The sequence below is a fragment of the Lactuca sativa genome, chromosome 9 (genome assembly GCF_002870075.4).
Source record: "Lactuca sativa cultivar Salinas chromosome 9, Lsat_Salinas_v11, whole genome shotgun sequence".
NCBI lineage: Eukaryota > Viridiplantae > Streptophyta > Magnoliopsida > Asterales > Asteraceae > Lactuca > Lactuca sativa.
The window spans coordinates 154644128-154657560 of record NC_056631.2 but is presented as its reverse complement, the minus strand read 5'-3'; the positions used below and the strand labels follow the sequence as shown (position 1 = coordinate 154657560).

The window sequence follows — 13433 nt, the reverse complement described above, 5'->3', positions numbered from 1 at the left end:
CCTTTTTCACTGTTTTTCACTGTTTTCAGGGGGAGAATATAAGCAAAGTACAAGGAATACTTGTACTCAAAAACTTGTTTTACATATGTGTGTTTCATAATTTCATATGCTTTTAACACTGATAGACATAACAGATAACTGTTTGAACATGCAGAACACGTAAACATATTATTTGTGGAATATGTCATAAAATGTTGTATTTTATATATTTCACAAATGTTTTTCCATATTTTATCAGTTAAAAGCATGACAATTGAACCTTTAACATAAAAGTTAGTACACTTTTTTGTCCTCGGTAACACTCCACAAAGATACGCGAGTGGAGGATTATCATATTATTACTAGTAAATTTGTTAATCCTATATAATTGGAGACACGTCCTCGGTGAACACTCCACAGAGATACGCGAGTGGAGGACCGCACCCATAACCAGAATGTCTTAGATAGGGAGCATGACTTGAGTGTATAGATCTATACGGGGCTGACTACCCCACACCCGGCTGCCAGCTACGGCCGAACCGAAATGGTTCAAGGGTGACGAAAGTCATAAGGTGATGTGGACTACTTATTGCCATATCTAGTCTATTGTATGGTTATGGAACTTGCAATTAGGATAACAGAGATTTACTTAATAGTAATAATGAATAAAGTAATTAAATTACTTTGTATATGTTAGTTTTATATATGTGTTAAAACTAACACATTTCACAAGGATAACCGGGTTTGCAATTTACATCTTTCGCATTTGGTAACCAACATTCAGGAAAATATGGGATTTTCTTGGGGAAACATTTGTACATATCCAGAACAGTGTAACAAACCAGATAACCTAACTTTACATTTCACAAGGGTAAACATGTTTTCAGAGTACATCTTTACATTACATTTTGGGATTTAAAAACCAACTTTTAAGAAAATATGGGATTTTCTTGGTTGTCACATTTTTAGAAACAGAAAGGAACCAGTACATTTTCACGAAACAAAACCTCTTATGAACTGACCAGCGTGATGGTAATTTTCAAACTGCTTGTATTCTCAGTTCCGCTTTAGACAGGTACCCGATAATTCCTTTTTAGCGAAGACGGAATGCGCAGAAGACTCGTCTCATTTTGTTCATATATACTATGTATCACAACTGTATAACTTTACCTTTGAAACAAATGTAAACCTTTCTATATGAAATGTAATGGTTGTTTACTTTACTTACTATTTGCATTGGATTTGATACTCAACGTGGAGTCAACCCCGGAAATGTTTCCGCCTTCGGTTTTCGGGGTGTGACAGATTGGTATCAGAGCCCTTGTTTATAGTGAATAACGTATACCAAACCTTACATGGTATAAAACTATAAACACTAAAGGGCCTAAGTGCTCTGAATTAAAAGTATCCTTCAAAATATAAGTATTTTCAAAAGTATACAAGTATACCGAACCGTCGAGATCCGTAATTACAAGTAGAAAAAAACAAAAGTAAATGGGTGTTGTGTACTGCGGTTAAACCTGGGCAGTTATGTAGTCGTGTCTAGGATCAGTATAGCATGGCCAACTATATTCATTCGAGACACGGCCAACATGTGCTTGGGAGTAACTGTGGTATGCGGCATGCCTAAAACTTACCTTAATACCACAAACATCGAGCCAGTATCGTAGCGAATCATGAAATACTATGGGAGTATTTCACGAGCCAATCCTTTGTAGAAATTCTCGTTCACCCATTGTTCCTTGATCATTCCTTTAGCGATAATATATCTGCATTGATAACTCTTTCCTGCTTTATCGCTTATTTGGAATATATATATACCTGTCATATCTCTTGATTCAATTCAGAGGACTTACCATCCTCTCTCTTTCTTGATCTTATTAGATCAAGATGCCTCCAAGAAAAAGACCCAGCTCAAGGACCAACAACCCTCCGCCGCCACCTCTCCTGAAATTGACCCCGTAGTATTTCATGTAGCTGTTACCGCCGCGGTGGCAGCTGCTATGTCTCAATTGAACACCGGTGGTTCTGGTGGTTCGGGAGGTGGTACTCAAACTCAGGATCAAGAAAGCAATCAGGGACACCAAAAGGAGGGTTCCTATAAGGATTTCATGAACGCAAAACCTACATCCTTCGATGGCACTGGAGGTGTCATTTCTTTTTCCTGATGGTTCGAGAAAATCGAATCCATCTTCGAAATTTGTGCCTGTTCGGAATCTGATAAAGTAAAGTTCGTAGCCTATACCTTTCTTGACAAAGCCCTGAATTGGTGTAACGGTCGAGTCAAATCCTTGACCCTACCTGTAGCCAATGCCATGGGTTGGGAAGCCATGAAAGAACTCCTCATAACTGAATACTGCCCTCGAGGCGAAATGCAGAAGTTAGAGCACGAGCTCTGGAACCTGAAGATGAAAGGTTCCAATATTTCTGCGTACACTTCTAGATTCGATGATCTTTCACTCCTCTGCCCGGGATTGGTTACTCCTGAAAGTAAGAAGATAGAGAGGTTCATTTGGGGGCTGACCCAAACAACCAAAGGAAATGTCTTAGCTGCACGATCGGATACTTATGACAGCGCCAAGAGTTTAGCCCAGACCCTAGTTGACCACAGTGATGATATTGAAGAGGCAATTATCACTCCTGAATCGACCAAGAGAAGTGGTGAGAAAAGAAAGTTCTGGAAGAAGAAGAAGGGTCAATCTTCTCAAGGATTCTCAAAGAAACAGCAGACTGTAGCGGTCCATGCTGCTACTACTCCCGTTGTTGCTGCTTCTGTTGTGGGATCTACAGCTCAAACTCCTACTAGTAGATACGCTGGTAATCTTCCCCTGTGTGACAAGTGTAGATACCACCACAACCCCGGCCCCTGCCGCGAACTGTCATGCACAAATTGTGGTAAAAAGGGGGCACACGGTCCGATTCTGCAAGGCACCAGCCCAATCTGCAAATCAATCTTCTGGAGCAGGCATTGGTCAACCCTGCTATAATTGTGGAGAGGTCGGGCACTTTAAGAGGAACTGTCCCAAGAAGACTACAGCTGATAACACTAGGAGAGTCCTAGCCATGGGATGGGAGGAGGCAGTCGCCGATCCCACCGTTGTTCCGGGTACGTTCCTTCTCAAAAACACTTATTCTAGTATCCTTTTCAATTCGGGTGCTGAAAGAAGCTTTGTTAGTCATGCGTTCAAACATAATCTTAAATCTAATCTCCAACCATTAACCGAAATGTTTACCATCGAGATGGCTAACCGTGAGAAAGAAAGCGCTAGCGAAGTGTTCGTAGGTTGTACCCTTACCCTGAATGACCATTCATTTCCCATTGATCTTATGCCAGTTTCCATAAAGAGCTTTGATGTCATCATTGGCATGGATTGGTTGAGTCCCAATCATGCTGATATCCTCTGTTTCGAAAAATCCATCCGTCTCAACCTTCCTTCGGGTCCGACTCTCATTATCTACGGCGATAAACTCAGTTCCAACCTTCGTATCATTTCCTGCATCAAAGCTCAGAAACTCTTGCGAAAGGAATGTCAAGCATTCCTAGCCCATGTAATCAATGAGAAACAGGAAGTTAAAGACCTCGCGAGCATCCCCGAAGTCTGTAACTTTCCTGATTTGTTTCCTGAAAAGCTTCCAGGAATTCCTCCGAACGTCAGGTCGAATTTCGTATTGACCTAATTCCTGGAGCTACTCCCGTGGCGAAATCTCCGTATCGCTTAGCTCCAGTAGAAATGCAGGAGTTATCCAGCCAACTCAATGAGTTGCTCAGTAAAGGATTCAATAGACCGAGTTCCTCACCCTGGGGAGCTCCGGTATTTTTTGTAAAGAAGAAAGATGGATCTTTCCGGATGTGTATCGATTACCGTGAGCTAAACAAGTTGACCGTCAAAAACCGATATCCCCTTCCGCAAATAGATGACCTCTTCGATCAACTCCAGGGAGTCAGTTACTTCTCCAAGATAGACCTTCGATCAGGGTACCATTAGCTACGAGTTCATGAGAGTGACGTTTCCAAAACAGCTTTCAAGACTCGGTATGGACACTACGAGTTCGTAGTGATGCCCTTCGGTCTAACCAACGCACCGATAGTGTTCATGGACCTGATGAACCGGGTGTGTCGTCCCTATCTAGACAAGTTCGGCATTGTATTCATTGATGACATACTTGTCTATTCCCGAAGCGAAGAAGATCACAAACAACACTTGAGGCTAGTGTTGGAAACTCTTAGATTCGAGAAGTTGTACACGAAATTTTCCAAGTGTAAGTTCTGGATTCAGAAGGTAAATTTCCTCGGTCATGTGGTAAGTGAGGAGGGTATCCATGTAGATCCTTCCAAGATTAAAGCGATAGAGAATTGGTCGGCACCGAAGACACCCACAGAAATCCGGCAATTCTTGGGTCTCGCCGGCTATTATCGGAGATTCATCAAGAACTTTTCCAGAAATCGCCAAACCTCTAACCACTCTGACACAGAAAGGTGTACCCTTTTGTTGGAGTGAGAAACAAGAGACAACATTCCAGACATTGAAGAAAGCTTTGTGCAGCATGCCTGTTCTGTCCCTACCCGAAGGGACAGAGGACTTCGTTGTCTACTACGATGCGTCTAATCAAGGCTTAGGCTGTGTGCGTATGCAAAGGGGAAAAGTAATTGCTTATGCCTCTAGACAGCTGAAAACACACTGTAAAATCCTCAAGATTTGATTGCAAGAATAAAGTGGTATGTCCAACAGCATCGAATCAGCAGACTTCATGGTGTAAAAATAAGTGACTCGTCCAGTCATATAAACGACTCATCGAGTATAGTCGCGGAAAGTCTCAAAAGTGTGAACGTGTAATGCGACTCGTCGAGTATACTTAGTGCACTCGGCGAGTCTGCGCTAGTTGGAAAAAAAATAAAAATTATGCACTTGTCCCAGCTTGTGATAAACCTCAAGAACTTCCTATAACTTCTAGAATTAATCACTCATGTCCCTTAGGACCGGACTCGACACCTTAATTCTAAACTTCGCCCTTTCTTGACTCTTTTCCACTCTTTTTTTCTTTCTCTCAAACTCTAAACCCTTTATGCAAGCATTCCTAATCCAAAATCTGAAAGTCACCAAGGCAAACATCAAGCACATGAATTTAAGTCCTAATTAAGAATTCAAAACACACCAAACAAAATAAAAACAAAAACAAATTGTTCAAACAAAACAAAACAAAACATAAACTAATCATCCTCTTCCTCATCATTGCCATGTGCATCCCCGCTCCCACCAGCTCCACTCCGCCTTTTTATTAATGATCTCGTCTCAAGATGGTATGTAGGGGAAATTACCCCCATCAATGTGTGGAATATGAAAATGGTCAAAAAGCGGCACGCGGGATTCATTGCTGAAATTTATACCCCTCGTCATTTGGTCTTGTAGCCACCTCATCTCGACATTGTACCAATCCATTGGCACTTCATCATTGTCCACCGAAATCATCGGCGGTTCCTCCTCTACTTCCCGCTCACGTCTCGATCTAACCCTCCTTCCCGGTGCCTCGGGCACGACCACCGAATCGTCATGCAGGATAGCATAATGACCTCCTCCATAATCTTCAATAATTATTGCCCCCCGAAGAAGAATAGGATTAAAGGGAGGGGCAGGAATCATTGTCATCAAGTTCCACACACTACGGGTCATCAACCCATAGGAGTTGGCTAACCGGGTCACGAACATTCCACCGTTAATCTTGGAGGTTTTCCGGTCCTTGACCGCTCCCTCTACCAAGTAAGAGGCCGAACACCATGGAATGTTGCAGAAGGTGTCGGGCGTGATGATACTCCAAAGATAAAATACGTCAAGGTTGAAAACCTTGTCGTCGTCCTTTCTTTGATTGATTATAGCTGAGATAAGGCGGTGGATGAGGCGGTGTGTGGGCGACCTAATGCTCCCTTCTTGAGACGATTTCGGAATATATAATTTGTTGGCGATTGTGTTCCACCAACCAGTACTTGTAACATCGTCGGGGAACACCTTATGAGATTGTTCCAAGAAGGCGCGGAAGACAACAATAGTGACCAATGGTTGGTCCAAAATCCCAATCGGCATGCAAGTTCAATGACAGAACAATGATGAAATTTGCCCCGAAGACAAAAACTAAAGCTCCCGGGGTGGTAGCAATCATCTCCTCCTCGGAAAGATACCGTGGAGAAAAATTCCTAGCAGAGTTCACGAAACACTGGCTCTTGAATTTTGAAAACTCGGCTCCATCCATCATATATAGTTGACACCCCATCATAAGTAAATTCCTTAAAAAGGTAAGGCGCCAACTCTTCCTCATATCGGACATTCTTTAACCAATTCCAGTCAATCTTATTAGGTACATAAACCTCCTTCTTCCTGATCTCAGCCAGCTTTTTTGTGACATCCCCAAAATCTCGGCCAGAAAAGACCGATTTCATTTATGCTTTTTAAACATTTTCAGAGTAAATCCTTTTAGTTTTAAAAGAGATGCGGAATTTGTTCCCAAAAACAAAACATAATAAAATAGATATTTATCAAAACATTTCATATAGAAATATGATTTCATTTCATAATCAAGAGTCGGGATGTCATGTTCCGATACAGATCATAAAGCATAAACGATAACATTACAAGTCGTTCAACAAATATATACATATACAGACTTGTAAACAAAAACAACTTGATGATTCGCCCATCTTAAGCTCTTGCGCCACTTCCTGTAATACAAATCAACTGAGTGGGTCAGGCTTGGGAGCCTGGTGAGCATATAGGGTTTTCAAACCCACAATAATTATATTTAATTACAACAATCAACAATAAACCCGATTACCCATTCCCGTTATCCTCACCTTACGTTCCTAAAAATAACGTCTATTATAAGGAACTTATTTCAGGATTTTCATCGGGACGGACATTACTGCAGAGGGGCTTCCTCAACAATAAGTGTCCTAAAGGCAACCATGTGGGGGATAGAGTACACCGGTGAACACGTCGTTCACAACACCTACAGGTAATGAGCCTGCTAGTGTTCCACAGGACAGTCTAGAATAGTCCGTGGTCGTCATCCATACTCTGCTGAATGACTAGAATAACACCAATAACACCGAGGCCTCTCATCTGTTTATTTCACACCAATTATCTACCCATGTTCTACCCAACATATTAGTAGATAAAAATATACATTTCTATACATTGTTTAAAAAACCTGTATAGCATGCTTTAATCAATACATATTCCACATAACAGATGAGGCATACACACATAACACGTATTTCATAGAGAATATATCAGATCTATGAGATAGAAGAGAGTGAATATACATTCACACATATAACCACGAAATATATACATGTAGCACGTATTTTATATTAAATACTTCATAATATTGCGTTGGAAAGAAAATAACTACACACTCACATCCCGTATTCTTAAATACGTTTTAAAAATTACTTGTATAATATCGCGTATTGAAAAGGGACTATACACTCACTTGATCAGAAGATGATCCGACAGCACTACGGCTTATAGAAGTAGTATCTCTCCATAGATCTGGAAGATCTTCACAAAAACCGGGCTCCTCGCGGGCAGGGCTTCGGCTCGGGAATAACGCTCTTCGGGATCCTCGGGGCTTCGGATCTTGCTTCGGGGCTCGGGAATAATACCGGGGCTTCGGGATATGATTGGCACGCAAATCGAGGCAAAACTTAGAGAGAGGGAAGAGTTTGAACAAGAGAAAATGGCTGATTTCGAGTTCTATTTATAGGCTGAGGGTCTGGGATTACGCGGGGCGTAATCTCAAATTACACAGGGCATACTCAGTACGCGGGGCGTACTCGGTTACGCGGGGCGTACTTTGACGTCACTGCATGCGTCGATCTGGTGGCACTCGAGTATTGGTCAGACAAGTTGCATCCGACTAAGTACGCGGGGCGTACTCAATTACGCGGGGCGTAATTGACTCGTCGAACTTCTAAATTGCGTAACTTTCGCATACGAGCTCCATTTTCGACATTCTTTATATCCACGCGAAGGTCAGACCATACTCTACAACTTTCATTTAGACTCCGTCGGCTAATTTTGACTTTCATAACTTCTTCGTCTGACGTCCGTTCTCGCCTAACTTTTCATCGTTTCGCTACTAACAACAAGATCTTCGATTCTCATTTAGATTGTTTCAGCTAAAAACCGCTCGATCTCAAATCGAGTATTCGGGCTGCATACCGCTAAGTCGAAACTTAGAAAAATCATAACTTCCTCATACGAAATCAGATTTGGGCGTTCAATTTATGCACGCTCTTGGTTTAACGAAATCTACGACTTTCATTTAGATCACTAAGGCTAAATTTCGCTCTATCTTAAATTCATATTTTTACGTCACTCGACGTCGTGCCGGTTCTGTCGCGAAACTTCGACAGGTCATAACTTCTTCGTTATAACTCGGATTTTGGCATTCCTTATATCTCCGGAATCCTTGTTTCAACCACTACAACTTTATGCAAAGATATCGGGCTTATCTCACACTTTAATTTTAACGCTTATTTTATTCTTAATTCATTAAATTATAATAATTAAGAAAATAAACACATAAATCACATAATTCACAAATAATACATTTTTATTATTTCAAATTGGGGTTACAAAGGTTAACCTAGACTATTACATTGCTAAAAATGGCAATCCCAGAAACACGGGCGTTACATTTTTCCTCCATCTTGTCATCGTGTAAGCAGATTAAATCTGGGGGAAATTCAAGCAAGGAAAATCTCCTTGGCTTCCACGAGAGCTTTGTCCTCTTGAAAACATTGTTCCTGCAAAAAAAAGTACAAACAACCCAAAAGATACAGAAAAACATCAAAACAGAATCCATCTGGGTCCCAGACTAGACTCGTCGAGTTAGTGAACGACTCGGCGAGTCGGATGAACTGCGCGAGTCAGTCGACGGGTCAGTCCAATTTTACCCATAAAAACTCAAAAAAATTTCAAGGATTTTGTCCAGGGATGTTCCTAAGATGTATTAGAGAAAGAATAACCATCCAAAACAACACAATGAATACAAAATCAAAACCCTAAAAATTTACCAAACTTCAAAAATGGATATTCTATGAAATTGGTACCTTAGAACATCTAAAAATCATGACTTTAATAGAATTATGGAAGAAATTAAGTACATTTGGTGATGAAATTCGAGAATTTTGAAGAAGTTGATGAGTGCTAGAGAGAGAAAGCAAGAGGGGCGCACGGTGAGTCTGGAGGAAATATGATCTCATTAGGGTTAAAAACCCTAGTTTTACAAGATGTAAAAATATAATGATTTTTTTTTTCTGTAAATAACATCGACTCATCTAGTTAGGGTCAGACTCGACGAGTACAGTCGTGAATTGAAACTCATCCGTATTATGAGTAGACTCGTTGAGTCAAGGTCAGACTCGGCGAGTCATTTGTAAAAATTAAATCATTTTGTAAAAGAAATTCAATCCACCCCACACTCAGCCCATACTTACTCTCAAGCAGTCATGTTTGATGATTTAGAGGACGAAAACAGAAAAAGAAAATCCTAAAAACGAAAATTAAATAAAACGAGAAAGAAAGCAAACTTTCATAACGGGTTGCCTCCCACCAAGCGCTTCTTTTTAAGGAGTCGTTAGCTGGACTCCTTCCCAGCTATGTTTCTTCATTTTCCTACGTCGGGAATGCACGCCTAATCTTTTGCGGTTTATACTTTGTCTTGTAAGCGTGTATCTTCTTCTTGTATTCCCGTCTCAATTCTTCTCTCTTTTTCCTTGTAGCATCATCTTCAGCTGAATGAATTTCTATTTTCCTCACCTTCTTCTTCTTTACCCCATTCTCTTGCACCCTCTTTTGTACTCCTCCTTCTTTAAACTTCATTACTTCATAATTAGAAAACACTCGGGCTCGAGGTTTGGTTAACTTGATCACTCTATTTGTGGATGAGTTATTACTATTACCATTCCACGCCTTTGCATTCTCCTTTTCTCCCAAGCTTGCCTCCTCGTCAAGTTGAGTTCCCTCATCTTCTTGCATAATTGAATTAAGGTAAGCTATTTGTACATTTTGGAAGTCATAGTGTTTTTCAAAAACTCCGCCATCTGCTGCTAGACCTTCCAAAGTATTAGGACAGATCTTCATGTCAAGAACATGCAAGGGGCTGGTAACAAGCAAGTCAAGGTTGTCTTCTTTTCTGCAATTTTCGACGGGACTCGTCGAGTCTGTCAAAGCGACTCGGCGAGTCGAAGCGTATTCCATAAAATCTGTTGTTTCTTCTGGATCAGCTCCCCCAAGCAACCTCTCCATCTCTTCTAAGTCTTTATCAGCATCAAAGTTTTCTTCAGACGATAGCAAAAACTTACTTGGATCTTCTTCTTGCAAGAGTGCAAGTTCTTTTTGTAGTATTTCATCATCCAAATCAATAAAGGAAACTTATTCTTTTCTTGCTTCTTCTTGCTTAATCTCTGGTAGAGATTTAAACACTGCTGACTCATCTCCTACCCTCAATGTTAGCGTGGACTCGCATACATCTATCAATGTGCATGCGGTATTCAAAAATGGTCTCCCCAAAATAATTGGGATTTTGGGGTCTTCTTCCATATCAAGCACTACAAAGTCCCCGGGGAACACAAATCTATCTACTTTTATGAGGAGATCTTCACTAACACCTCTTGGACGAATAATCGTCTTATCCGCTAAATGGATCTTCATATTAACAGGCCTTGGCTCCGGTAAAATTAGCTTCTTGAAGAAAGAAAAAGGAATTAAGTTAATAGTTGCACCTGAATTGGTCAATGCTTGAGTGGCAAGTTTATTTCCAAATTGGAAAGGAATTGAGATGCTTCCCGAATCGCACTTCTTTTCTAGTAGTTCATTCAATACTAATTCCACCACTTCCGCCATATCTTTCCTAGCAGCAAAAATTCCCTTAAGCAAGTTTAAATATTTGGGTGTTTGAAGCATTGTTTCAACAAATGGAATGTTGACTTGAAGGGCTTTAACATGTTCTATGAAAGCTCTGTATGCTTTGACCTTTTCATCAGGTATGGTTCGGATTGGGAATGGCAAAGGAGGGTTGTAAGGCTTTAAAGAAACAGCGGATTTGGGATCAGGGCATGGACTCGTCGAGTCTATTAGAGGGACTCGGCGAGTCTGGTCGGGTTTAGCTGAACTCGACTCTTCTGTCTTTTCTGCATGCACCTTAGTTGAGACCTTCTGTGTAGGGGTCATAGGAGTGAAAAAAATTTCATAGTTGGAGGTTATAGCATTCAAATTCTCCATTCTCAGATTATTCTCAGTTTTACTTGGTAGTTCACCTGGTCTTTTCTCGTTCACTTGATGTGCAAGTTGTCCTAGCTGTTTCTCAATGTTGAGAATAGATGCTTGTTGATTCCTAAGTATAGTTCTGGTCTCTTATATTGCAGCATCATGATCAATGTTTCTCTTTCGGACGCGGCTATAAATCTTGTGAACTTTTCTTCTAAGTCGGCTCTCTTTTCCACCACCGGTTCTTCCTTTTGATAGTAACCCCTCTCTTTTTGCTTATATTTCTCTTCCCTTTCCTTTTTATATTCTTCGTACGGGAGCCATTCCTTCTTAGGTTTCCGCCAATTCTCATCGTATTTGTCCCCGCTTGAGTAGAACACTTGCGCCTTCTTGTTTCCACTTTCATCCAAGTCACAATCCTTCGTGAGATGAGGTCATCTATAGTTCTCGCATCCAACTCGAATAGCATGGATTGTTTGATCCATTTTTTCATCCTTCTATCTAAACTATCGAGCTTAGCCATCATCGCCGCCATGCCATCATTGACCGAGTTTAGTACCCCCCGACTTACTTCATTTCTTGGGTTGTGGTATTCTCTAGAATGTTTAGAGAATTCTTCAATTAATTCCTTGATTACCGGGGGTGCCTTCTTTGTGAGCGGGCCTTGCGAGTCGAGCAATTGCCTTGTGGTAACATTGACTCCATCATAGAAGATGGAGACTTCTTGTTGGCTATTAAGATCGTGGTGTGGGCAATTTCTGAGAAGACCTTTGTACCTCTCCCACGCCTCATAAAGGGATTCTCTGGGTTGTTGCTCAAAGTTGGCAATAGCTTTCTTCAACTTGTCTATTTTAGAAGGTGGGCAAAAATGGTCTATGAATTCCTCTTTCATGTTAGCTCATGTGGTGACCGACCCGGGGGAAGTGACTTGAGCCAATCCTTTGCAACACCCTTGAATGTGACTGGAAGCATACGAAGTAGCTGGGTCTCGCGTGGCACATTTGGAACATTGAAGTAATCAACTACATCATTGACTTCATCCAAGTGCTTGTAGGCATCTTCGTGTTCTTTTCCATAAAAAGGAATCTCCTTGAGTTGAGCGAGTATGTGGCCCTTTAGCTCGAAAGTAGCAGTAGCAGGAATTGCGGGTTACACAAGTCCTGGTCCGGTATCGTTACGCATCCTCTTCTTCCATTCCCCCATGGGAACTTCATCGATATTAGCCATAGTAATAGCTAAATCGTCCTCAAAATCGGATTCGTTCTCGTATGTAGGTTCTTCTTCTTCCTCGGTCTCGTACTCGGTGTCTTCGTTAATCGGGTCTTCGATTGCTATAGAGGCGTTGGCTGCTCCTGATTTACTGCTCTTCTTCTTGCTAAAAACGGACTTGAGGTTCTTTAGTGGCGAATTCTTTGAAGAAGCGGATTCTCCAATGGATTTTCCTTTGTACCTCCTTAGTGCGGATTCCGGGTCTTCGAGAGGAGGGACCAGAGGTGTATCAACTCCTCGGGTCATGAAACAGCTACAATTAAAACAAGACAAACGCGCAAAAAGAACAAAAATAAAATAAACACTAAAACTGTGAACAGCGATGGACTCGCCGAGTTGTCACGAGTGCACTCGACGAGTTCAAGGCAAAAACATAATTTGTTTTATAATTACTTATTAAAACTGATATTTATTAAAACTTATACTAACTACTAAATTACCTAAGAATTAACTTTGTGTAAGATAAATCCCACACAAAGGATTGATAAAAATAGAAATTAGTGCTAATTTTGAACCGTTTCCCGGCAACGGTGCCAAAAACTTGATGTGTGTAAACTCAACTAGTTTTAAACCTACTTTTAATTATAAAATGAACACATAAAGGCAGTGGACCTATCAATTGTGGTAAAGCTAAATAAGTAGCGTATCGAATACAGGGAACGGTAAATTAAAACTAAAGACTAATTTTATCTAAATTAAATAATAAATAGGGGTTTTCTCTAGTCTTAAAAGACTAGGAACTTACTACTATTACTTAAACTAGAAACTAGAAAAACAAAGAATTAACTAAATTCAATAACGAATGGAACTTCTGTTTACTTCAACTCAATTGATCCTATGGTTGATATTATGGTAATAGTGCAATGAACTAATTCTTCTATTGGCTACCGATTCAAGTGATTAGCTTCGCGTTCGCTGCAC

The 13433-nt window shown here is 40.8% G+C and overlaps 1 protein-coding gene and 1 non-coding gene across 2 annotated transcripts; one reads left to right on the top strand and one right to left on the bottom strand.

The window, feature by feature from the left end:
* Nucleotides 1-10409: 10409 nt before the first annotated feature.
* LOC111895767 (uncharacterized) lies at nt 10410-10880 on the bottom strand. The gene has a single exon (XM_023891832.1). It carries the CDS (start codon nt 10878-10880, stop codon nt 10410-10412), a length of 471 nt encoding a protein of 156 aa, XP_023747600.1.
* A 1100-nt stretch (nt 10881-11980) lies between these two features.
* LOC111895795 (small nucleolar RNA R71) lies at nt 11981-12087 on the top strand. Its single transcript, XR_002851688.1, has one exon. It is a non-coding gene; the product is annotated as a small nucleolar RNA R71 (small nucleolar RNA).
* Nucleotides 12088-13433: the final 1346 nt, after the last annotated feature.